This window comes from Eublepharis macularius, chromosome 2, assembly GCF_028583425.1.
Source record: "Eublepharis macularius isolate TG4126 chromosome 2, MPM_Emac_v1.0, whole genome shotgun sequence".
NCBI classification, from domain to species: Eukaryota; Metazoa; Chordata; class Lepidosauria; order Squamata; family Eublepharidae; genus Eublepharis; species Eublepharis macularius.
Window position 1 is genome coordinate 130,347,083 of NC_072791.1, and position 25,714 is coordinate 130,372,796.

The 25,714-nt window shown below is 41.6% G+C and overlaps 1 protein-coding gene across 2 annotated transcripts in view; it reads right to left on the minus strand.

Moving 5' to 3' along the window:
* Nucleotides 1-25,714, minus strand: part of HPS5 (HPS5 biogenesis of lysosomal organelles complex 2 subunit 2) — a 99,523-nt gene that overhangs the window by 52,552 nt on the left and 21,257 nt on the right. For both annotated transcript variants that reach the window (XM_054970743.1, XM_054970742.1), the window contains exons 4-12: nucleotides 25,308-25,372; nucleotides 24,338-24,530; nucleotides 22,871-23,004; nucleotides 21,809-22,018; nucleotides 21,207-21,278; nucleotides 19,219-19,307; nucleotides 10,247-10,425; nucleotides 9,844-10,002; nucleotides 9,003-9,162 (exon numbers count right to left, since the gene is read on the minus strand). In XM_054970743.1, the coding sequence (XP_054826718.1) occupies nucleotides 9,003-9,162; nucleotides 9,844-10,002; nucleotides 10,247-10,425; nucleotides 19,219-19,307; nucleotides 21,207-21,278; nucleotides 21,809-22,018; nucleotides 22,871-23,004; nucleotides 24,338-24,530; nucleotides 25,308-25,372 (1,261 nt within the window). The remainder of the gene's footprint in view (nucleotides 1-9,002; nucleotides 9,163-9,843; nucleotides 10,003-10,246; nucleotides 10,426-19,218; nucleotides 19,308-21,206; nucleotides 21,279-21,808; nucleotides 22,019-22,870; nucleotides 23,005-24,337; nucleotides 24,531-25,307; nucleotides 25,373-25,714) is intronic.

The following is a 25,714-nucleotide window of genomic DNA, read 5'->3' on the forward strand; positions in this document are numbered from 1 at the left end:
GCTTAAGCATGATCAGATGCTCTAATTTGCCACTACTTCGCCTCTTAAGGATTGACAGCAATACCAAATACAATTGCTACTTTGTTCTTATCAAAAGGGACGTGGCTGTACTTTCTACTCCTCTCTTGTTCAGGTACCTTGACAGATTGGAAACCATGTTCTTAAAGAAAACAGTGTATCCAAATACCTGGATAAAAGCTTTGCCTAGTTTTAAATTGCCCTCTAACACAAAGCAGCTCATTAATGCCTAAAATATAAAGCTCAAAGGCTGAATGCGCGCATGCATTTGTGGCTTGGACAAGAGTAAGAGTTTGTAGAATCTCAGTCTGAGAGCTTTTCAAGAATGAAAAATATCAATCAGTATCTGATGGAATGAAATATTTAAGCAATTTAAAGACGCAAACATGTATCCAAACACCAGTTCTTCTCTGCCTGAATGACACGTCCATTTGCAGAAGGAGGAGACTGTTTTTCACTGAGTCCCCTCCCAATACACACCCCTACATTGCCTTTATGCTCTTCCAGAAGGTTCACTGAATCCTGGGAACAAAATTTCATGGGGCCTCTGTGAGCTGCAGCAGGAAGAAAGTCCCATTCTGCAAACTGCACAGATAGTTGAAAGTATACCACTGCCTTTATCAATATTCTCAACAGTAATGATTTCTCAGAATGGTAGATGACCACAAAGACCTTCAAGACTTTGGAGAGCCATTGCCAATAAGAGCAGACAATACTGAACTTGATGATCTGACTCTGTATAAGCTAACTTCATGTGTACTTTATGAAATTAAATACATACAAACAAAACAGGGCTTAAGAGGATAGTGCATGGAAGTGCATGATAGTGATTACTTTGACTCATTCCAATTGGAAATCCAGCCTGGTTTTTCAAAAGAAACTGTTTTGGTCAATCTTTGTCATGACAAACACAGAGGAAGTGTAACCTTGTTAATCCACCAGGACACCAATAGTTTTCAATGCCATCAACTACAACATTATTCTAGTGTGACTGGGTGAGAAGGAACCAGAGGCATTGCATTCTAAAGGCTCCTTTTCCATATGGTTGGCTGGCATCAGGAAGTACTGTCGACGGGGGAGGGGAAATAACTCTTCAGCACTTGGACTATGGGCTGCAGCAAGGTTCTGTCATTCCCTGTGCTGCTTAATACCTATATGCATCTTCTGGGACAGGTCACCTAGAGATACAGAATATGGTGTTATTGGATTACACTGAACTCTATTTCTCCTTTTCATCTGGAAAATTAAAATGGCAGAAACTGAATAATGTCTGGAAGTGATAATGAACTAGATGAGGAGCAATAAACTGAAGCTCAATCCAGACAAAACTGAAGCTATTTCACACGACAGTCAATGAAATATTACAGAGCCTGTTTGTTCAGAATGGGATTGCTTGCCTCCAAATGCATTTAATCTCTGTACAGTGGAGTTATCAGATAGAGGTAAGCCATGGACAAACCACTCTTTTTTGAAGACACTGGTGGTTGTATCCCCTGCAGGTTTGGCAGGGTGCTTAAAATGGTCCTCTTGGAAACTGATGGCCCTAGGGCTTGGGGGGGGAGGGGAGTTGGTGCCTTTGTTGCAGACCCTTATCTGACAATAAGGTATTGATTACACAAAGGCCTGGAATCTGCTTTAGTGTCGTATTTGTAAAATGCATGTAAATTAGTTTGTTTAGCTAAGTTCTTGCTGCTTAGTCCTTGAATAGATATATTTAAAAAGTTGACTGGATGCCCAGAATCCAATCTGAACAACTTGGTTTAGAAAGTACACAGCTTCAATACATTAATTTGCATGAGAAAGTTTTAAGCTTGGAGAAGAATTCATGTCATGCCACTGGATGTGACAAATTGAAGATTTTGGTGTAGTCACATGGATTTTATGTCATTGAGCCTATATTAGATAACCACGCCCAAAAGATCCCTCAATCTCTCAGAAATGGGTTCGGTGAGAATATCTAATCTTTCAAAAAGTGCCTTCGTGAGATTTTAAATATACATATTTTATCTTTTCGATAGGATATATAGGATAGGGGTGTTATTATGGCGTGTATGCACATCTGCTTCTGATTTCATTTATCTTTGGAACTGTAACTTGTACCTTTGTGATTTCTGCATATTTGACTATTTTAAGATGTTAAGATGTCAAGATATTGATTTTAGATACAAGTTTTAAAAGACAAAACTGAGTGGTTTTGGGCTGTGTTACATAGTTTTCACTTTACACCTGGAATAAACTTTTGTTTTCTCATCAGTCAGAAGGCTGTAAAAAGAAACTGAAGAACAGTATAGCCCTTTTAACAGTATAGCCCTGTGGTTTAGAGGTTAAATTGTTGCATTAAATTGGACAAAGACTCTTTTGTTTCCCTGTGTCTGTTTTAAAAGGAATGTTTCCCCCTTCTCAGGAGAGAGAATCTCAACACCTTAATAGAAGATTGGAATGCTAGGCTCCTTGAGGGATTGAGAGGGTTCTCTTCCTCCCTTGGGTAGGAAACTGGGGAACTGAAAGGACTGGCAGACAGAGTTCTATTGGTGGGAAACTTAAGCTGAATCTAAGAGAAATGCTATAGAGCATAACGGAAAGTCTATGAGGCAGCAGTGAGAACGCCAATACTTTTCACTATCACTGAGTTAGCTGAATTGTTTACAGCTCAGTTATTTAAGGCAATTCAGCATCTGACAGCCAAAATGAAATCACATAATGATAAGGAATTAGCTATGATGTTTTTATGTGATTCTTTACTGATAAAATCAAAAAAAGTCCAGTAGCACCTTTAAGACTAACCAATTTTATTGTAGCATAAGCTTTCAAGAATCACAGTTCTCTTCGTCAGATGCATGGAGGGCAGAAAGAAACTGGTCAAATATAGAGGAGGAGAGGGGAGGGGAGGAGAAGAGAGGGGATGTAAACAACTCCTTTGATATGGAAATGCAAACAGCTCCTTTTGATGTGGGGATCAGTTTGCTTGTGTAAAGGTTCAAAGGAGTTTGCCGTGTTAGTCTGTAGTATCAAAATCAAAAAGAGTCCAGCAGCACCATCAAGACCATCCAATTCCACTGCAGCACAAGCCTTCGATAACCACAGCCCTCCCCGCCAGATGCATCTGACAAAGAGAACTGTGGTCCTCGAAAGCCCACGTCAGGTGCGTCAGGGGGCATAGTTAGGACAGTGAGAGTAGCACCTCTCTTGTTTCCTGGGGGTCATTTCCTTGTCTTGTCTCCTATTGGGCTAAACAGGGCAATATCCTGCTTCTTCTCTCTCCTGCCACACTTCTCTCTCTGCAAGATGTAGTCAGATAGCTATGGTCTCTCTCCCTCTTTCCCTCAAGTATGTAACTTCCTCAAATAAAGATTTTGCCTCTCTAATCAGCTCAGCGTTTATTCCGCAGCGTTATTTACACTCGCTCTAACAGGGTGATGGGCCACAGAAGCAATTAACGCAAAGCTGAAGTTAAGAGAGAGCAATAAAACTTCTGCCATAGCCGCAGGCTAAAGTACAGAGGGCAGACAATAGAGGAAAGATGGCGGACTCCTGGGGAGCACAGCAGGAGTTCCAGGTCGACCGACTAGGCGACGGAAACTACGATATTTGGGCAGAAAGGATGAAGGCGCACCTCATACAATTGGACGTCTGGTCTGCGGTAACAGATGAAAAACCGACAGGAAACCAACAGAATGAAGCCAAATGGATAAAGCAGGATAATAAGGCAAGATCTATTATCATTAATGCTTTAAGTGATAAACAATTGTTAAGAGTTATTCATGAGCCCACGGCGGGACAAATGTGGAGGTCTCTTCTACAAATAAACAGGCAAGAATCAATTAAAACTAAAATCTTGCTAATGAGACAATTGTATCGAATTCAAATGCAGCCCCAGCAACAACTAAAAGACCATATTGCAAATTTCATGGAATTAACACAGAAATTAAGATCCCTTGGAAAGGAGATCCAGGATGAGGATTTAGCTATAATTCTGTTAAGCAGCCTTCCTCAATCTTATTGCAAGCATTGTGCATGTTTTGGAAATGAGAGAAAGTCTAAGCTCAAACTATGTACTTGCAAGAAGAAAATCTTAACAGACATGATGAGCCCAAAGAACTTGCGTTAAGAGTCAGTTCAAGAAATGATTTCTTCTGCAGCATCTGCAGAAAGAAAGGACATTTAAGAAAGGACTGCAGGTTTCGTGATTCACAGAGAGTGAGCAAGCTGCCACGAGGGACGGAAACAAAAGCCTTTAGGAATGCAGATGCAGTTAATGGCTCACCAAATGCTGATAGCCAAGGAAGAGGCAGATTGAATGATAACTGTTTAAATGTTGATAAAAATTATCAAAGCTTATGCAAATGGGCCGTTGACAGTGGATGTACTAACCATATATGCAAAGAGGAAAAACTTTTTGATGAGATGAATACATATCATGAAAGATTGTATACTGCAAATGGAGAAGCTTTAACAGCTCGGTGACAAGGGACCATATCTGCATGTTGTGCGCTACCCAGTGGCCAGACTAGAGAAGTGCAGATTGCTGATTGTCTCTACATACCTGAACTTAAAACTAATTTGTTATCTGTATCTATGATGGCGAAAAAGGGCATTGAAACTGTATTCAAAGGAGACAAATGTTTTATTAGCAATGAAGGTGAATTAATTGCACAAGGCACATTAAAGGATGGCCTGTATATGCTGGATTGCTCTGAAGGGGCAGTGAATTTAATTGAAAAGTGCACTCACAAGAATTGTACTAATCTTATCCATAGAAGGCTTGGACATGCTAATATGGATTATATATATCAGCTTGAAAGGCAGAATCTGACTAATGATTTGCAAATGAGAAAATGTCCTGATGCAGAGAAATGAGTTTGCTGTATTCAAGCCAAAGGCATAAGACCTTCTTTCACCAAGCAGAGTGAGAAGCAAACCACAAGACCACTGGAGCTGATTCACAGTGATGTCTGTGGACCCATCGGAACAGCAACACCCAGTGGAAGTAAGTACTTTCTAACTTTTACTGATGATTTTTCAAGATTTACTGTGATTTACCTGCTCAAAGAAAAGAGCCAAGTACTGGAAAAATTCAAGGTGTACCTAGCAATGGTGCAGAACAGATTCCAGAGAAAACCAATGGCTATCCGCACAGACAATGGAGGCGAGTACGTGGGGAAGGAGATGACAAGCTTCCTAGCAGCTGAAGGAATAGAGCATCACCTGACCATGCCATACACCCCCGAACTCAACGGGATAGCGGGGAGGAAAAATCGTTCTCTCACAGAAATGTGCAGAAGTATGCTGCAAGAAGCACAGCTACCTCAAAAATATTGGGGAGAAGCTATCAACACTGCTGCCTATCTGCAGAACATGCTACCTACAAAGGGTGCAAGCAGCACACCATTTGAACTGTGGTACAACCGCAAGCCCAATGTAAGGCATCTGAGAGTGTTTGGATCAAAGGCCTACACTTATATTCCGAAGGAGAAGAGGTCTAAGATGGATCTCAGAACAGAAGAAGGCATATTTGTTGGATATGCACTGGGATGCAAGGGATATTGAATCCTCAACCCAGAGACAGACACGGTGGAGATCCGCCATGTGGTGTACATTGATGAAAAGGAGAAGGCAAGCAAGCCTGACACCAGAGAGTCTGCACCAAAGGAAGCTGATGCAGCACAGCAGCCAGAAATTGTGCAACTCTGGGACCTGACTGAGACGCAAGAGACACCTGCAGAGCCCACAGAAAGAGAAGGGGAAGCAGAGCCAAGTGTCAGACGCTCAGACAGAACAAACAAAGGAGTTCCACCACTGAAATTCTCTTACCTGGCAAAAACAGAAGCTGTACCAGAACCTTCTAGCTGGGAAGACATAGAAGGAATGCCAGCAAGAGAAGCAGAGAAATGGAGAAAAGCTGCAAAAGAGGAAATTGACTCTCTGATCCAGAACAAGACATGGATCCTCACAGAACTACCACCTGGAAAAAGGACAGTAGGATGCAAATAGATTTTCAAAACCAAACTTGATGCAGATGGAGAAGTACAAAAGTACAAAGCAAGACTAGTTGCAAAGGGATATTCCCAGTAGTGAAACACACCTCAGTAAGAACACTACTGAGCATAGCAGCCGCAAGGAAGATGCATGTGGAGCATCTGGATGTGAAAACTGCTTTTCTACATGGAGAGCTGGAAGAAGACGTGTATATGACACAGCCTCGGGGATTTGAACAGTCCAAAGACAGAGGACTTGTATGCAAACTGCAGAAGAGCATTTATGGACTGAAACAGGCTGCAAGGGCCTGGAACCAGAAACTGAACCAAATGCTCATCAAAGAAGGATTCAAGCAAGGCGGGGCAGAACACTGCCTGTACTCAAGAAAGAAAAACAACAAATGGACTTTTATTCTGATTTATGTAGATGATCTTCTTCTTTGTTATGAGGATCAACAAGATTGTGATGAAATAAGTCAGCACCTGAACCAAGAGGTTGAAGTAAAGCGTCTTGGAAATGTCAGTTTTTATCTCGGCGTTCAGATAGAGCGAGAGGAAGATGGAAGCTATCTTCTCAATCAAAAGCAAAAGATCATGAATTTCCTAGACTACATGGATATGAAAGATGGAAAACCAACATGTACTCCAATGGAAACAGATTTCCTGAAACAAAATGGAAACAATGAACCTCTGAGAAACATCAAAGTGTACAGAGAAGCAATTGGAAAACTGCTCTACATAAGTACAGTAACCAGACCTGACATAGCAGCAGCAGTTGGAATACTGTGCAGGAAAAGTGCATCACCAAGTGTGAATGACTGGCAAGCCGTCAAAAGACTGGCAAGATACCTGAGAGGTACTGCACAACTGAAGCTCAAGCTACCAGCAAGCGACAATCCCAGACTAGTGGGATTCATGGATGCTGACTGGGCAGAAGACATCACAGACAGAAAGTCTACCAGTGGACGAGTATTCTTTTATGGTGGAGGAGCAATCAGTTGGACAAGCAGAAAGCAAGACCTAGTAGCGGCATCAACTACAGAAGCTGAATACATATCAGCAGCGGAAGCATGCCAAGAACTCTAGTGGATTCTACAACTGTTAGAAGACTTTGGGATAAATGAACCCAAACCTATACAACTCTTTGAAGATAATCAATCTTGCATAAAGCTTGCAAATACAGAAAGAATTGGATCAAGAACCAAGCACATTGACATAAAGACTCACATTGTGAGAAATATGCAAGAAGGGCTTGTTGAGCTACAGTACTGCCCTACAGAAGAAATGATAGCAGACATCCTCACCAAGCCACTTGCCAAAGAGAAATTTCAAAGACTACGTGAAAGATTGAACTTTGTGGACTTTGTACACTAGACATTGAGAAGGGGTGTTAGAAATAGCAATGTCTGGTGTACTGCAGCAGCAAGAAGGAAGAAGAGCCTACCATGCAGGGGGCAGCAAGGGTCACTTAGTTAGGACAGTGAGAGTAGCACCTCTCTTGTTTCCTGGGGGTCATTTCCTTGTCTTGTCTCCTATTGGGCTAAACAGGGCAATATCCTGCTTCTTCTCTCTCCTGCCACACTTCTTCTCTCTCTCTGCAAGATGTAGTCTAACACCCCTTAACCCCACCCCCTGGCCCACTTACCTGGTCACTTACCTGGTTACCTGGTCACGCGGAAAGCTGGAGGCAATGCCACGGCCTTCCCTGCTGCCACGACCGCGCAACCCACCCCCACCCTTAAACTCCCATCCCCCCACTCCACTTACCTGGTCAGGCAGAAGGCTGGAGGCAAGACCTTGCCTGCTGTGGCTAGCTGGCAGAGAGGACCTTCCCTGTCACCATTGCCACGCTGACGCAGCCAGCACAGCTAGCTGGCCGGCAGAGTGCTGCCACTGCCGCTGGAGGCCAGTGGGGAAGCGGGAGGGCCGCCTCCTCAGCACAGTGCCAGGTAAGTGGGGGTGGGGGGGTAAGGGTGGGGGATGGGTACATTTAAAGGGCCCTTTAAACTTAACCCCCGGGGCCCCGAAGCTTCCTGAAGCATTATGAATCCTTCAGGAAGCTTTGTTTTGGCATTTCCGAAACTGGGCCAGCATGCTGGCCCCAATTTGAAAATACCACAGCTTTCAAAATCGGGCCCGATTCAGGTATTTTACCTGAATCAGATACCCAAAGAGCACACCCCTAGTACTAAATTCTGACGGATAGCTGCAAACATACAGCACAGGAAACTACTGTTTTTATGCGTTTTTCAATTAGTACAAATTTTCCACCCTTGTATAATACTGGTTAAAACAATAGCATACTTTACCTCCTATTAACAGGTGTTAATAGCTGTCCTAAAACAGACCTCATGAAATACTTCTTCTAACTGCCAAATTGTGTATTCATTATCTTCTTTTAATCAATTACTAACCTGGAGAGGCCAGGTGAGCCTGATCTCATCAGATCTCAGAAGCTAAGCAGGGTTGTCCTTGGTTAGTAATTGGATGGGAGACCTCCAATGAAGACCAAGGTTGCAGATGCAGGCAATGGCAAACCATCTCTGTTAGTCTCTTGCCATGAAAACCCCACCAGGGTTTGCCATAAGTCAACTCTGAGGGCTCTCTCTACCAGCAGCAGCATGGGGGGAGATCTAGATGGCTACTACTGAAGATAGAACGCTCTTCTAGATTAACCATAGTCCAAACCAGCAATCCAATTCTTATTCTGTTAGATATTTCATTCACATGACAACAAACTAACTAAATAACTAAAATGTTACATTAGATTCATACAACCAAGTTTCAATTATCACAAAAGAAAAATGCCAGAATGGTTTAAATTAGAAGTACAGCATTTTCAAGAGACTGCTACAATACAAATGTCAGAGAAGACAATTCATAGAAGCTGGTGGAAGCCCCATTGATGCCAAATAATTGAAATAATTAGCAATCTTGCTTTACAACGAACACCAAATTCTCAACTATTTACTACATGCATAGGAAGTATTTCATAAACATTTACATTACCAAGCTCTAGCTGCTCTTCATCCTGGTGTGGATGAAATTCCTTTGTTCTTTCATCTTCTGATAGATTTTGGCTATGTATTGAGCAAGAATCCTCATCGGACTGACTTCCTCTTCGACTAATAACACGATAAATTCCAGAATCTAGTATATTGAAACTTTCCTATTAAAAATCATAATGTAAACATCAAAATTCTGTTCTTACAAATCACAACCTGATTCAGAGTATATCAAAAATGTTGAGACGTGATTCAGCCAAAGGTAAACAATTCTAATGCTCGCTAATTTAAACTGGAAAGAATTAAATGTACCAGAAAACTTGCAAGTTTAACTCTGCTATTAAGATAACAGCATCATACAATTAGGTATGGCTGAACTGTATCCTTTGTTATTTCTAAAGCTCTACAGAATATTCCAATATACATGTGATGCAAGAACGTATTCTTACATTATTAGCTCAACAGCACTGGTTTGTTGTCTAACTATATTTTAAAATGGCAGAATCAGGATGTGTAGAAAGAAAAACACATTCATGGGCATGATGAAATTTAAAGGAAATTAATTTGCTATAGACAAAACATTTATTACATTATGGTAACTTTAAGACACATTGAAAACTCCATCAAATCTGATATTATACTAGAGACATCTTTGAAAATAAAATATATTCTTTAATAGACTCCAATATAAGCTAATCAATATCACATAAAAGCAATTAAAATATTCTAATGTATAGGCAAAAAGTAGACTATTTTAAAAAATACAGAGGTACAGATAATGAAAACCAAGGAAACAATTTAAATATTTATCTCTTTTCTGAGGGATCATACAGGAATATACTTACATGTGAAGAAATACTGCTCCTCCTGCTACTGCACGCAGAACCTAAAGGTTCAAGCTTTGCAATCAGTCCTTCAAGTTGACTAATGATATCACTTTGTGTTGAAAGATCCAACTGTGATTTCAAATGTTCTAGCTTATCTATTGGAAGAGTTTTTCTTGCCTAATATAGAAAATGAAACGATATTTTTTTAATTTAAACACTGAATTTTACTTGGTATTACAATAAATTGCCAATGTATTAAAAGCAGATCTAGGTGAATTAAGCTATATAAATCAGAAACTATTGGTTACTTCTGTACTATACTTTATATGACACCTTCACACTACAAGAAAGATCAATTCATGGAACTGATTATCAGTTAATCATTAGAACCAGTATCACAAAAATTATTAGTTTTACTTACCCGACACAAAACAACAGAATTCTGAAAGAGACAGCAGATTTTGGCAGCAAGACCCCAGAAGCTTTTTCTAAGCAAACGGTCCACACATCTTTCCACTGTTAAAAGGGAAAGATGAGCGACTCTTCCACTAGTGTGTAAACAGAACAGTTCATTTTTGTAAACTGCAATATCCTGGATGTCTAAAAAAGATCAGAAGTGTCAAAATGAATACAGAGCTTCTCTATATTCCATGTTATTTCATATTTTTAAAAGAAAAAAAGCTTTATTCTACTTACCAAGGACTCCCTGCTATATATACACAAAGTACATGCCCTTCAAATCATTCTATAGCTAAAACACTACAGACTGTTTTATCACCACAGTGATAAAGGATTAAAAACCATACACTGCCTTGCAGGAAAATAACAGGGTTGTACATACCTGTAACTACTCTTCATCGAGTTCTTCTGAGCAGACATACATTGGGACTGTGCACGTGTAGGCCTGCCAACAGAGAAGCCTATTCGCTTCTTTAGAGCTCCGTAAGGGGCCGCTTCTCCCCAGTCATGTAGATTAACCATTTTCCTGCCAAAAATGGGCACGTGACCTAGGAGGAGCGACCCCCCCCCAATTCTTCTGAGCTGCCGTAAACCCATATAAGATACCATCAGAGAGTTCACAGTGGGGCAGGAGGGAGGGATGTGTGTCTGCACAGAAGAACTCAATGAACAATAGTTACAGGTATGTACAACCCTGTTTTCATCTTTGTTCTTCTGTGCATTCCCACAATGGGAATTACCGAGCTACACACAATGAAGAGGCAGGGTAAATCTCTCCAACTCAATTTTATTTATAACAATATAAGAGTATCGCTGAACATTTATTTACAGTATTCACAAGCATGAATAAACAGTGTAACATTTCAAAGGTGTTCAATATGAATGTTAAGAAATACTAATCTGTACAAGTGAAACAGTACTTTGATTTTGTAAACCAGAAATGTCAATAAATTACACAATTGTTTCACAATGGTACCCCTCACTTCCTTTGGGTCTGTGGTTCGATGCTGGTAAACACATTAAGCAAACAAGGAACGTAACACTGCCTTTGCCACTGCAACATCACGTGTGATGTCTACATCCATTGCATAATGTTTAGCAAAGGTGTCTGATGAGGACCAAGTTGCAGTCTTACACATGTGAGCAACTGGTACCCCCCTCAAAATGGCAGAGGAAGATGCTTGTGACCTAGTAGAATGGGCTCTAACCCGCAATGGACATTCCACGGCTGCTTGCTAATATGCTCTCTGAATTGCAGACACAATCTATCTTGATATAGTTTGGGCTGAAGCCCCTTCCCCCTTGTTAGGTCCCCCAAAGCAAACAAAGGGATGTGTGCAGAACTTCTTTGTTCTGTCCAAATAAAAGGATATTGCTCTTTTTAAATCTAAGGAGTGTAGTGCTCTCTCTGCTCCAGACTGAGGAGAAGGATAAAATACAGGGAGTATGATGTCCTGAGAAACATGACACTACCTTAGGTAGGAACTGTAGGCTAAGCCTAAGCACTGTCAGCATGGATCCTCAGGAAAGCAGGATCAGCCCTGAGTGCAGAGATCTCACTCACTCTCCTTGCAGATGTTATTGTCACCAAAAAACCAACTTTCCACAAGAGCAACTCAATGTACATGTTGCCAAGGGTTCAAATGGCTTTAATATGAGCTGTGAGATCACCAACAACGATGACTACTGGGGAACAGGAGGCATGGTAGGCGGATGAATGTTAAACATCCCTTTCAGAAAATTTTTAGAGGTCAGGTAAGAAAACATCATGTGTCTCTCAACTTGCTCATAAGATGAAATGACAGCTAAATACCTTCAGTGAAGTCGTAGCCAGACCTCTTGTCTTTAAAGAGCACAAATAATCTAAAAGGTTGTACAAGGGACACTTAGATGGGGACAAGGCTGTGTTATTGGCCCAATGCACAAAACGCGTCCACTTGGATGCATAGTACCTCCTAGTCGAAAGCCTTCTGGCATTTAGGAGTACTGCTGTACCTCCTGAGAACAACCTAAAGATTGGGACGTATACACCTGGCCATTAGCTGTCATTTCCCCAGGTCATGATGAAACAGCTCCCATGTCAGAATGTCTGGGGATGCAGACATGATGTATGTCCGTCTGGACAGCTCTAGTAACTTTGGCAACCAGATCAGTCTTGGCCAAAATGGGGTTACTAGTATGCAGTCCATGTTGTCCTGTTGAATTTTGCACATCATCTTTGAGATCAGGGGGATTGGGAGGAAGAGGAAGAACACTCGACCTGTCCACGTGAACTGAAATACGTCTCCCAGAGAATGGGGATTACTCCCTGCTAGAGAGCAGAACAGAGGTATTTTCGTGTTGGACACAGTTGCAAATAGATCTACCTCCGGTATACCCCATTGAGCAAATACAGGTTCGAGATAGCAGTTGTTTAGAGACCACTCGCGGCTAGTATTCAGTTGCCTGCTTAACACATCCACTTTGGCATTGTCTGTTCCAGCAATGTGGATGGAATGTATGGAAACTCTGTTGGCAACAGCCCAGTTCCAGATGGCTACAGCTTCTGCACAAAGGGTCAGCAATGCAGTCCTTCCCTGTTTGTTTAGATAATACATTGCTGTGATGTTGTCCATCTGTATTTGAACTTCCTTTTCCATACAAGAGAGCTGCAAAAGAGACAAGAGCAAAGCGGATAGCTCTAAGTTCTAAGACATTAATGTGCAAAGATTGTTCTTTAGCTGACCATCAGTCCTGTACAGAGAACTGCAGTGAGCACCCCATCCATAAGTGGAAACATCAGTTGTTACAACTCTCTCACACTGTCTAGTTCCAAAGGAGACACCCCTAAACAAATTAGCTTCTGCAGACCACCAACTTAAGAGATTTTACAACCTGCCTGGGTATAGAAAACTTATAACATTTTGTAGTAGCCACATATTCAAGAGGGTGAAGGGTACCACCACTGTCATGGCTGCCATATGACCGAGTAGTTTTTGAATTCTCCAAACTGATTGAAAACGGTTATTAGCAAACATGGACACCAAAGATTTTGGACGACAAGGTAGCTTTATCCTCTGTGGCATCTAAAACAGCATCAATGTAGGCTACAGTTCTGCAGGGTTCCAATTTAGACTTGGCAAAATTGATTACCAGGCCTAAAATTAGGCACATGTTCAGCAAAAGTGCCACATCTTGCTTTAACTTCTCACTAGACAGAGCTGTAACTAGCCAGTCATCTAAATACTGAAATATAGAACAGCCTTGCTCTCTAAGATGAGCTACCACTGGTGCCATGCATTTGGTGAATACCTTAGGGGTAGTGGAAAGCCCAAAGAGTAATGCAGTGTCATGATACTTGAAACAGAGAAACTTCCTATGGTCTCATCTGATTGCTACATGGAAATATGCATCTTTAAGATCCAACACTGCAAACCAAACATTCTTGTCTAACAAAGGGAGCATCAACAGTAAGAGGAGTAAACGCAACCGGAGCGGCACAATTAATGAAGAAACTGAAAACCAACTTAGCAAAAATATAGTCTAATAAAGCCAGTGAATGTGAAAATAAATATGTGTAAGCAAATAAATCATATACATCACAGAGTGCACACAGGCACAAATAGAAAACAGAATAACGATAAATACAATGCAATGTAAGGGTGCATGCAGGCACTCCACTAAATATTATATGGAAAGAAGCAAATAAGCAGCAGCAACCAATTCATACACAGATAAAGGGTGCACACAGGCGCTCCACTAATTATTGATTGGCAAAAGTCCAATAAGCAGCAGTAACCAATTCCTTCACGGATAAAGAGCTTGAAGAAAGCCGTGTGGCTGTGCTTGCAGGAAGATGTCCAACCTCCTGATGGCCACGCCCTGCTATGGAGCAATCTCGTTTACTCAACCTCATATTCTGTCTCTGTTTCTGCTGCCAAGTAGGTCCTGACGCTGTGGAGTGCCTGTGTGCACCCTTTATCTGTGTATGAATTGGTTGCTGCTGCTTACTTGCTTCTTTCCATATAATATTTAGTGGAGTGCCTGCGTGCACCCTTACATTGCATTGTATTTATCGTTATTCTGTTTTCTATTTGTGCCTGTGTGCACTCTGTAATGTATATGACTTATTTGCTTACACATTTATTTTCACATTCACTGGCTTTATTAGACTATATTTTTGCTAAGTTGGTTTTCAGTTTCTTCATTAATTGTGCCGCTCCAGTTGCGTTTGCTCCTCTTCCTGTTGGTATTTCTTACTGGAGCACGCTCCTCTCTCCCTTTTCTTTTCCTAACAAAGGGAGCACGGCAGAGTCACCATTTTAAATTTGGACACTTTAAGAAACCAGTAAAGTCCCCGAGATCCAAAATGGGCCGCAGACCACCTTCTTGGGAACAAGAAAAAACCTCGAGAAAACACCTTAGATGCTATCAGCATCATTGGTTTTTTTTTAATAGCTCCCTTCTCTAGAAGAGATCTGATTTCAGCCTCAAGTTCTAGCAAGGTATTGTTCACAGCCAAAGAAGGCACAGTGCAATCAGGAAGCGCCTCAAACGCTAACCCATAACCATATTTAACAATAGCCAAGACCCAAGAGTCTGTAGTTATTGATTCCCACTGAGGATAATATGCTGACAGTCTCTCAGTGAAACACAGGTTCAGGCTGTGTGTGGTTGGAACACGTCAGAACTGCTTTGGTGGTCCTTGACCATCCTGTCGCTGAGAGGACTGTTGCAACGGCTTCTTGCTTATACTGTCCTCTCCTTCTGGGTTGTTGAGAAGGTTGGTAAGGGTGATGAAACTGGCCCTGTGGTTGTTGGTATGATCTGTATGCTCTATCATAGCATTGATATCTATACTGCTGCCTGGGGAAATACCTGGGCTTGTAAGCATAGTAATCCGCACGACGCCCAAGAATTTGACTTTCTGACAATTCTTTTCCTTCTGAGACAGAGTTTCATCAGTAGCTGCTGCAAATAATGTTGGCCCTTCAAAGGGCATTTCCTCAACTCTGGTCCTGGTCTCAGGTGGCAAGGCGGTGGATCTGAGCTAGGAATGGCATCTAATCAGTATGACCCTGGCCATACCCTTTGCTGATGTTTCTACTGCATGCCTTCCAGCATTCATTTGCTGCTTGGACACTCTTATTGTTTTCAGTTTGTAGCAAGTTAAACATTTTCCTCTTGTCCTTTGGTAAATCCATGATGTAGTCAGCCAATTTCTCCCACAAGTACAATTGGTAAGCACCCATAACGACTTGGTGATTACCAATGCAAAAGTTCAGGGCTGAAATTGAATATTGTTGTATCCTGTAGGCATCAATTTTCTTGCCCTCCTTATCTGCTGGTACAGAATGGGAGCCTTGTCTCTGCTTCTGGGAATTCCTTAATATCTAAAGAAGGCGGCACTGGGTGCTTAAAGAGGGAAGGCCATGTGTCATGCTTTACTTTATACATGGCTTCTACTCTCTTTGAGGTAGCCGGTTTCCTCTCATGTCTTCAGGATCACTTCATCTAGGCCTTCTACAATGGGGAATCCAATTGACATTGGAGCATTGCTGTAAAGTCTACCTAGCAATTTGCCAGATGTCTATGGAGCAGAAGATGACACATTCAGGTCAAGTGCCTGCACCATCCTAGCCATTTGCTCTGCATATAGGCATAAGTCTTCATAAGGAGACTCCAAGGACGGTGCCACATTCTCATTAGGTGATGGTTCTGACACCTCGGATCCATTATCTGATGGCTCTGGGTGATAATCAGTGTCTTCTTCCTTGGAGTCATAAGAGTGCTGAAATTAGGCAGGAGATGGAAGCGGGAGCCAAGCCTTTCCTGACAAAGTGATGGTCTCGGGTCTGGTGCGTCAAACCCATGACGGCCCCCAGCCCAATGGTAATGGTATGGGGGAGGAATACAACAGGAGAGTAGACATGGACACGAATGGAAATACAAATCAAATTTCATGATGAATCGGGTTGATTCATGTTTCGTGAAACATGTTTCGTGGGTCTGTGATTTTCATGAAATTCACGACTTTTGGGGCCAATTTGTTCAATTCGTGAATGATTTGTGATGCTAGACAGGCTGGCGCTGATTCATTGACTCCCCAGGCAACATAGGCCCAGAATGTCTGCAGACCTTTTGTTGCCACTGGAAACCCCAATCTTAGCCCACATAACCTTGATAGGCAGCTCTCCCTGACAACTGGAGAGCTTCCATTCTCCCCTATACAGCAAGAAGCAAGGGGGTTAATCCCCTAGGCAACTGAGATGGGCCTTCTGTAGCCATGGGAACATCAATCTCTTCCCTCCAAACCCTGTTAGGAAGGTTTGTTTGCCAACTAGAGACCTCTTGTTCTGCTCTATGTGAGCATTTCTTATATAAGGCACAGCTCTCTGCCTTGTGTTTTTCAGTTCTAGTATACAAGAGGGAGAGGGAGGACCTGCTGCTGGGATTCCACTCCAACAGAGTAGAATTGGGAACTTTTGGCTGGATTTGCTGCTGCTTTAAAGGAGACTGAAAAGCCTATTTCTTATTTTCAGGTCTTGACCTTGCTGGGAAGGACGTTGGGTGAGGACGCCTTCTTTCCTCCACCCCACCCAAACCCAGTCTCAGGGTATTGCCTGGCTCTGCAACCTAGATTGACTGAGACCTACCTTTTTTTTCTTTAACTTTCTCTGCTTATATTCTTATTTAGAGCATTTGTTCTTGCTGGCTTGTTGGGTTAGGGTGGGTGGATGAGAGCCTGCTGAAGTCTCCCTGCGAGTTCGGCATCTCTGGGAATGAAGGGGGCTATTGAAATGTCCTGGGTTCTGATGAATCATGAAACTTACAAATCATTTCGCGAAACGGGACAATTTCATGAAAGTTCATGATTCGTGGAATGCGATGAAACACGAGACACTCGTTTTGTTTTTTCCCATTTCGTACCCATCTCTACAGGAGAGATGGTGCTCATGTTGAATTGCTCTCCTCAGCTCCAAAGAACAGCCGCACTTGGATCCATGTCTACTGCACTGGCTCAGGGTCGGAGATCTCTCTCTAGGAGTTGTGCTTCGGTCCAGCCCGATGAATCATCTATTGGGGCCGGTTCCACAAAGGAGGCAAACTCGAAGTCATGCTTCGTTGTCCAAAGGCCGGAATCGGTCACTAAAGAAGTTAGGTCTCATCCTCGCAATTCACCCTCCAACAACGAATGTCCTGAAGAACGGAGATGAGGTGATGGGGTCCTCAGAGGGACCAGGATGACTTCATCCTCCGATCGGTGTTCCTTGGATCGGCTCCGATGCTCTTGACTCCGTTCTCGACTCCAACTAGACTTAGATGAGTGCTTCGTCTTTTTCAGCTTCTTAGCAGCGGTTCCGAGGAAGATCTCGGTTCCAGGGAAATGTGCAGAGCCCAAGGATTTCATTGCAGTTGGATCCAACCTCCGAGTCAATCTTAGCAAAGTCACAGATTCTGCCCTGGAGTGCTGATCTGGAGTGGCCACAGGCTTGTCAGCTTTCTTGGAAGAAACGCCAAGTGCCCTAAGGAGTTAGATTTTTATGCCAATGCAAAATCAGTTCCCGAAAAGACTCTACCCCACAAGGTGGCCTTGAGGTACAAGAGCCAACTTTAAGCCCCTCACCTAGATACATCAAGCAGCGGTCATGCTGGTCAGACCGGGTCATTTCGGTACCATACTGGGTACACTGTTTAAAGAGCAGTGTGACATTTTGGAGAACTGACTGCTACCGCTCTCAGCTGGTTCAGCCCAAAAATTTGTGATCCAAAGTAGATCAAACAGAATCGAAAAGCAAAAGATGAAGTCCAGTGTCCAGTCCAGAAGTCAAATCACAAGAATTCCATCCAAAAACACACACACACACAGAAAAATGAATGAGCTCTGAAGCAAAGTTCTTCGCGGCGGCGGCTGTGAGAGAACTGAGGGAGAAAGGGTTGCTCCTCCTAGGTCACATGCCCATTTTTGGCAGGAAAAACAATTAATCTATGTGGCTGGGAGAAGTAGCCCCTAATGCAGCTCTAAAGAAGCGAGTAAGTTTCTCCGTCAGCAGGCCTGTGCATGCACAGTCCCAATGTGGGGAAGCACAGAAGAATGAAGATTAACATGTAGGTGTCTGTTTTGCTGTTTGTTTGGAAACCAATGTATGTAAGCAGCTTTTAAACATATGTTCATGCACCAAAATCAAATACCTATGTAACTTTCTCATGTGACATGGTACTTCTGATGCACAAGTATCATGTATAAACTAACCATTATTTTTTCCTGTTTCTGCCTATGCTAAGCTGTTTGGAAACAATTGGGAAGAAGGATCCTCAATAATCACTTATTCTTCTGATAAAGTTCAAAAATCTCTCATGAGAGATGAACAGCAAAGTCCACTTTGATACCTGTATCACAAACTAGCATGTATAGGATTAGGCAAGAAGCAAAATGAAACGTTACACTGAGCCTCATTACCTCACAGGCATACAAATCATCTTCAGAATCACAACTGGAGATGGAAGAAAGCTAAGGAAATGGGGTACATCACCATCAGCCCTGCTCACAAATTATAAGCCACTGAGACCTTAGTCTGTTCATTTGTTGCTGGCCAATAAACTTGCATGACCTAATAAAATTTGCTTAAAAATGATGGTTGTTGTGGGTTTTCCGGGCTGCTTAAAAATGGTTCAAGATAATGGTAATTATATCTCAAAATCACACATAGAGAGATGATTAGATGCTTATTCTGGGATAACTTCTGAATATGTAGGGTTGGAACCATTCAACAAGTGACAGGACTTTCTACCTGTGCAAAAGATTTTTTCAGTGGGTGCAAGAGCTCCTCTATTAGAGAGCCAGTGTAGTGTAGTGGCTAGAATGATGGACTATGATCCAGGTTCAATTCCCTGCTCTGCCATGGAAACTCACTGGGGCAGCCACACAATCTCCCTCCAGGGTAAATAATTCACCTTGCACTTCACTCCAGAGCAAAACTTGGACGTTCTGAGGAAGGAAGATATAAATGCCTCTGTCTGTCCAGGTCATTACACAATGCTCACTGCAAAGGAAAAAAGATGTGTATGTCCGAAATGTTTTTGCATTTGTTATCACCACACAATTGCCTCTTGACTTTGATTGTCCCAATGACAACAGTCTTCTCACATAGTGATTCAGGCATTTTCTAACACTTTTAGCGACAAGATGATAATAGAAGGGATTCCAAGCAAGCAGAAATGTCTACGTATGGTCAGTCACAAGGGCTGCAATCCTTTAAAAGTCTCGAAGTTAGTGATATTTACTTATAAATTAAATGCACAGGATTGGACTGCAAGACTGTGATATGTAAACTTTACTTTTTGTTTTTACAACATGAGTCATAAACAGCAGACTCTCATCCCACAGGAAGAAAACCTAAAAATTAATTATCATGTAACTACACAACAGCTGCCAAAAATTTCACCACACACTGATATATGTTTATTTTTGTCTCTGAGTAGACAAGATGGTTTTGTTTCTAGAGAAAGAATTCTGATTGAATAATGGAGAAGATCAATTCAGCTCATAATTCTGAAAATTTGAGACAATCAAAAATATGGTCTGGAGAGTTAATTTTATTGCTACCACAATTGCAGAGTCTATCTGAATAGGGAGTCCCACTGAATCATCCTAGCATCACAGCTGAAGGAAGGGTATATATGCGTGCTAGCATAAAAGCCCTTCTATACTTTGGAATAGTTAATAGGGATGTGCGCTTTGGGCTTCCATTCGGGTAAAATACCCAAATCGGACCTGATCCGTGAAGATTCGGAATATCCAAATCGGGGCCAGCAAATCCTGAATCAAAGCTTTCCGAAGCATTGGTAATGCTTCGGGGCTGAGTTTAAAGGGCCCCGCTGCTGCTTGCAAGCTGCGGTGGGGCCCTTTAAACATCAACCCACCCCCAGCCTGGCCCCCCCACTTACCTTGCCGTTGGCAGCAGCAGTGGCTTCAGCCCTCCCTGCCGCCCTGCAGGGCTGCGGCGTGGCAGCAGAAGCAGAGCCGGCTCCAGGCCATCACCACCGACTTGTTGCTGCCACGCGGCAGCGGCATGGCAGCAGCCCGCCGTCCAGCTGATCACCCTCCCTGACAGCCCGATAAGTGGGTGGGTGTGGAGGGGTTGCCCCAGGGGGGTGGGAGGTGGAGGTGGAGAAGTTGCTCCCTTTCACTTAGGTATGCTCCGAATATTTATGGAGCATACCGAAGCGAGTAAAAATATTCGGTATTTCCAAAATTTCCCCTCTGCTTCAGGTAAACCTAAAGCGGGAAATTCGAATCTTTTCGGGCTGCACACCCCTAATAGTTAATTCAGTTAAATAATTTGGCATTTTTGGAGGAAGAATGCCAACTGAGAAGGACGAACACACTCTGTGGGCTCTAATCAGCATGCTCCCGTAATTAAAGTCCTTAAGATGTCTTCTAGTGAGCTGGATCAATTCTCGACTACTCATTGTTTCCATCACATCTTGGGTACTACCCAGGCATGATAATTTGTGATCCAGTAGTCTGTCCCAGCTGCTTATGTGGTGGTCCAGCTTAACAAGTCCAAGGAAACTTGATTCTGAATTTGATCTTAACATCCTAAAATTCAGGTTAAATGCTCTTCCTCAAACCTTTGATATATAAACTATCCATTTATGTTTGTTGCATGGAAGTAATAAAGGATTACCATACTATTTCATAATTATAATATTTGCTACTCCAAAATAAGAAAACATTTCTGTTAAAGGAACACATTTTCTGCGCTAGTTTCAACAGTCACATAAATTATTCACATGATGATGTAAATTATTCACATGATGATGTAATTAGACTATTTAACATGACTTATTTGAAATGATAGCTGGATGTTGGTCTCTCTTCATCTTTAATGCTGCAGCCCTTCAGCTAAAACAATCAAAGCATTGTATCATGTATTTACCTCAAATAAAGGAGCCTGGGGAAAGCCAAAGACTGAGAAGAACAACTGGCACTATTGTATTCCGGATCTGTCCTTTAAGAAGAAATGTTCCATAAATGATAATTCAGTTCTGTGTCAGGATACTTAGATTTAAATTATCTATTTGAACGTTTCCTTATTTAAACATCACTTTTCCATTTCAGAGACTTCAATAAACCCAATACTGTAAAATAATCACTTCAAGCTACATACTGTATCAAAACACTGCTGTAGGTTGTACCATAGGACTGTTTTGAATATTTGGTCCTATTCCAAGTTATGTATAGCCCTTTCCCCATAATAACTATGTTTGCTGAACATTTAAAATTTGATTGGATTAGAGAAGATGATTGCCACCTCCCCACAAAAACCAACTAAGCTCATTCCCATAAATCCAATACATATATATTTAAGGACATTTTTTTCTAGTTACTCATCATTGTAAAAGATGTATGTGACCTTATATTTCTAAATACATGCAATCACAGACATGCTCAGCAGAAAATAATGTATCTTTTCCCTCAGGAAGAACTGCAATCAAAATGAAAGTAAACATGGAATGATTGTGCTGCCATGATCAATACCTTAGACTAATAATAGGGAGAGGTGATGATGACAGGAGGTGTTTGAATTGATGTGTACTTAACACCTCCCCTTCAAAGTTCACCTCCCACATCCGTGAACCAGGTCGTGCACAATATATTAATGGCTGCTGGCTGCCACAACTTTTTGGGAAAAAACAGGCTCCATATTCACCATCTCGCTCCTTGTTTCCAATTTTCCAAAACTTCTCCCTAATTAACCAAAAACATTCCATATTATAGGAAAAGTAATTAGTGAATATAACTTCAAATGAAGCAAACATAGTTTCAAACAAAGTACTATTATGGTTTATCTCTACCATAGAATAGAATTGCTTTCTCTTAGAATTTCTGTGTATACAAAGGAGGGTAGCAGATTCCCTCCTCCTAAAGCAGACTGCTATCTCCACCCCCAAGCTATTCTTGGGCGGGGGGGGGGAGCACTCACCAGGCTGCAATGGGAGATAAGGAAGCCACATTTTTGCAGACAGAAACCCTTCCATCTATGGAAATTTTAGGTGGGATCCAAACCTATGGGTTGTATCCTACTGATCTGCTCTACTGGCTCCTTCCTCAGGCACAAGAAACCTTCCTCCAATGCAAGCAGCTCTTTCAAAGAGCCTCTTACATTGGAGGAAGGTTCCTCACAACAGAAAAAGGCAGCAGTTAACTGACTGGTAAAGTAAGATAGAACCTAGTAATTTTAAGCATAATACAGTGTTTCCTGCTATGCATTTAGAAATCACTGTTATGCCACATCCATCTGTCCTCATAATTAATATTCTCATGGTTTAATAAACAAAGTGCCATTGGAAAAAGAAGAACCTCTAGGTGTAATTGAAGTATTTATTGAACACCAAGCAATATCGTTTAATGAAGTTTTGAGAGCTGCTCCTTCTTACACTGATTCTAGGATCAATTATGTATTCTGAGAAATACACGTCATAATACTATTCTCCTTTCTAGATACAAAATAATTAGATCACAAAAAATACCTTTGCAGATGATCTACTGGAAATCAAATCTATAGCAGATGAATTACTTTACACTGAGATTATTATTTACCTCTCTGTGTCACATAAGTAAGAACGAGTAAGAGAAGAGATAAGCAGTTTTCCATCCAAATAATCAAGCTGAACCACACGGGAGTCAACAGTAGTTATAATCTGAACTGGAAACATAACAAATGCAGTTGTGGCCTACAGGTAAAACACAGAAGTAATGTACATTGGATTATTTCAGCGCAGACAGAACTCAAAGTGAAAAACAGAGCTGCAAAATTAGCTACTTAAGAGACAAAAAATGGAATTGCTTCTACTACAGAAAATCCATCCTGTTAAGACTGCATTTCACTTTATTTCGGAAAGAAGCTAACACATTCTCTCAAGTTGTGCTTGGGGAAGAAGCCATGAAAACACAAGCCTGAACTATAATGCATATGTGCAAAAAAAAAAATACAGAATCACTTGGAGCCTCTACAGAACAAGACAGACACAGCAGCTGGGAACAGGGATTATTTAGATTTAGCAGCACTGCCCCCATCCTCATATTTTCCTGTAATCTGCTGTTTATTTTCCTGGGGGGAGGGGTTGAAGAGTTATATTAGATCTGTTACAGCATTATGAACCAATAGCAACGAGAACCTGGGCTGGGTAAAAATGATGTCTCATCCCTACCATCCTTTCTGCAACTTCAAGTTGATTCAAAGAAGAAAGGATGGTATGTGGGGACTACACTTGGATCTCCAGCCTGGAAGAGAAGCTCCATCTCCTGTAATTGTCATCTGCTGCCAGATTTCTCTAGTGGCCATTTCTGGACACAAATGGTTGTTACTGAGAGTAGAGGAGAATACTAGGTGTGAGCAGATAGTCTGAAGTTGCCTTCAGTAAGAAAGCAGGCTAATTCACATTGCTGTTTTAACTACTTCTGGTAAACCATGTTGGAGAACTATACAGGTGGAAAGAGGTTTTATATAAACAAAAAACATAATAGCGGTTCTAGAAGTTAATGCCCATATCTTCTTCCTACAAGAAGATGTGAAATACAACTAGGCCTTCCAAGAGCAAGCTGCCCTAGTATTCCTACCTTATCAAAAACCAAAACTGCCTAATTGTGTGAGTGTGCAAGGATTTCCCTGTAAGCAAGGGTTCAAAACTACTCCTTCCATAGCAAGCATTACTCCCCCCACCTAGACGGCGTAAGTCACCCCAGACTTCCCACTGAGTTTGGAGGTCCTTTGAAGTGTAGCACAAGACCAGGGACAGTTCCCTGCCCACACCCCAAAGCTCAGAAAAGTACAGAGGTTCTCCAAGTGACTCAGAAAAGCAGTGACACACACAAAATACAGCTGCCTCCAAAGTACAGAGATGGGGAAAGAGACAGCAGATTGTCATTGAACTCATGCTGTACTATAGACATAGACTAAACACCTGCAAAAAAGCTCAGTATAGTATCAGAGACATATAATTTTCAAAGGACAGCTAAATTTGTGGGTTTGTGCCCCATGTTTAAAATCTGTCAGAAAATTTTTACCTTTCCTTGTTTGGATGTATTAATCTTGATAGCAGACACTTTCCCTACATGATCACCAACAAAAACACGGAGTATATTTGTATCCCAAGAAAGAGCAGTTACTTTTCTGCCTTTGTGTTCTGAAGAAACATAAATTCTTTCAGGCTTCCCACGACGCTCCTGATTCAGTTCCCAGACAACAACAAGGCCTTGACTGTAATGAAATCAAATTTATATTACTAACTTGTCATATTTTTAAAAAGAGGGATGCAGCATAAAGCTCTCTATAAATATTCAATGTATTTTTTAAAAAATTTAAATGTTTGAAAAAGTGATAAATTAACTGTTCGAAGGAACTCAAATTTATGCCATATCAGCATCGTATTCCCATTCTCTCACCCTTATGGAAGAAATGGTTTTGGATTTTGTTTTGAATCAGCCTGTGTGTACTGTAAATTGCATTACTAAACATTTAACAATAGTATTTTAATAGAGTATGAATTTCTCTCTTAACATTACAGGAAACCCTAACCGTTCCTGAATTTGCATCTGATGATGAGAGCTGTGGTTCTCGAAAGCTTATGCTACAATAAAGTTGGTTAATCTTAAAGGTGCTACTGGACTCTTTACTATTTTGCAACTACAGACTAACACAGCTAACTCCTCTGGATCTACTCCTGAATTTGTAATTTCACTTATTCACATTCTGATCATGTGATGCAGTAGCCACCCTGTTTTTACTCTACTATGTTACTGTCACGATCACTGCATCATGGAATTTTGTGGGAGATTTGGTTCTTTTGCTACTGGAAGGTAGCAGAACTCTGCCTCCAGAGATTTGCAGTTGTTACCATCCACTGTGATCCTGAAGCATATGCACCACAAATAGTGCAGGTCTACTGTACTGAAAAACCTCCCTTTCTGCTAAACAAAGCAGTTCTGTGCAGTTTATGGCCTAATAAGAAACGTTGATAAGAATAAATGTTCTCACCTTGTAGCGACAGCGACATAGTCTTCATCATGTAAACAAAAGGCAACACAGGAAATGGCACCTTCCTATCCAAAATAAAGCAAACAGTCAAATTTGTCCTGTTAATACTCAGTGCCTTCAGCAGTGCCCAGTATATAGCTGCTAAATTTTCATATTGATTTAATGATGCAATAGCTTTATTTATACAAAATTCAGAGCTCATATTTTTGTACTCGCTAGTAGAGATGGGCCCAATCTGAATTGCGATTTCAAAAAAACCCCGATTTTGGCATTTGCACCATCGTGACTCAGCTAATTGGTTCCGTCCACGGCATCCGATCCAGTGGTCGGGAGTTTGCTTGTTTGGGACTTGATCGGATGGGTCAGTTTCTGTTCGGAATTGCAGACACTCTGGCACCAGTAATTTA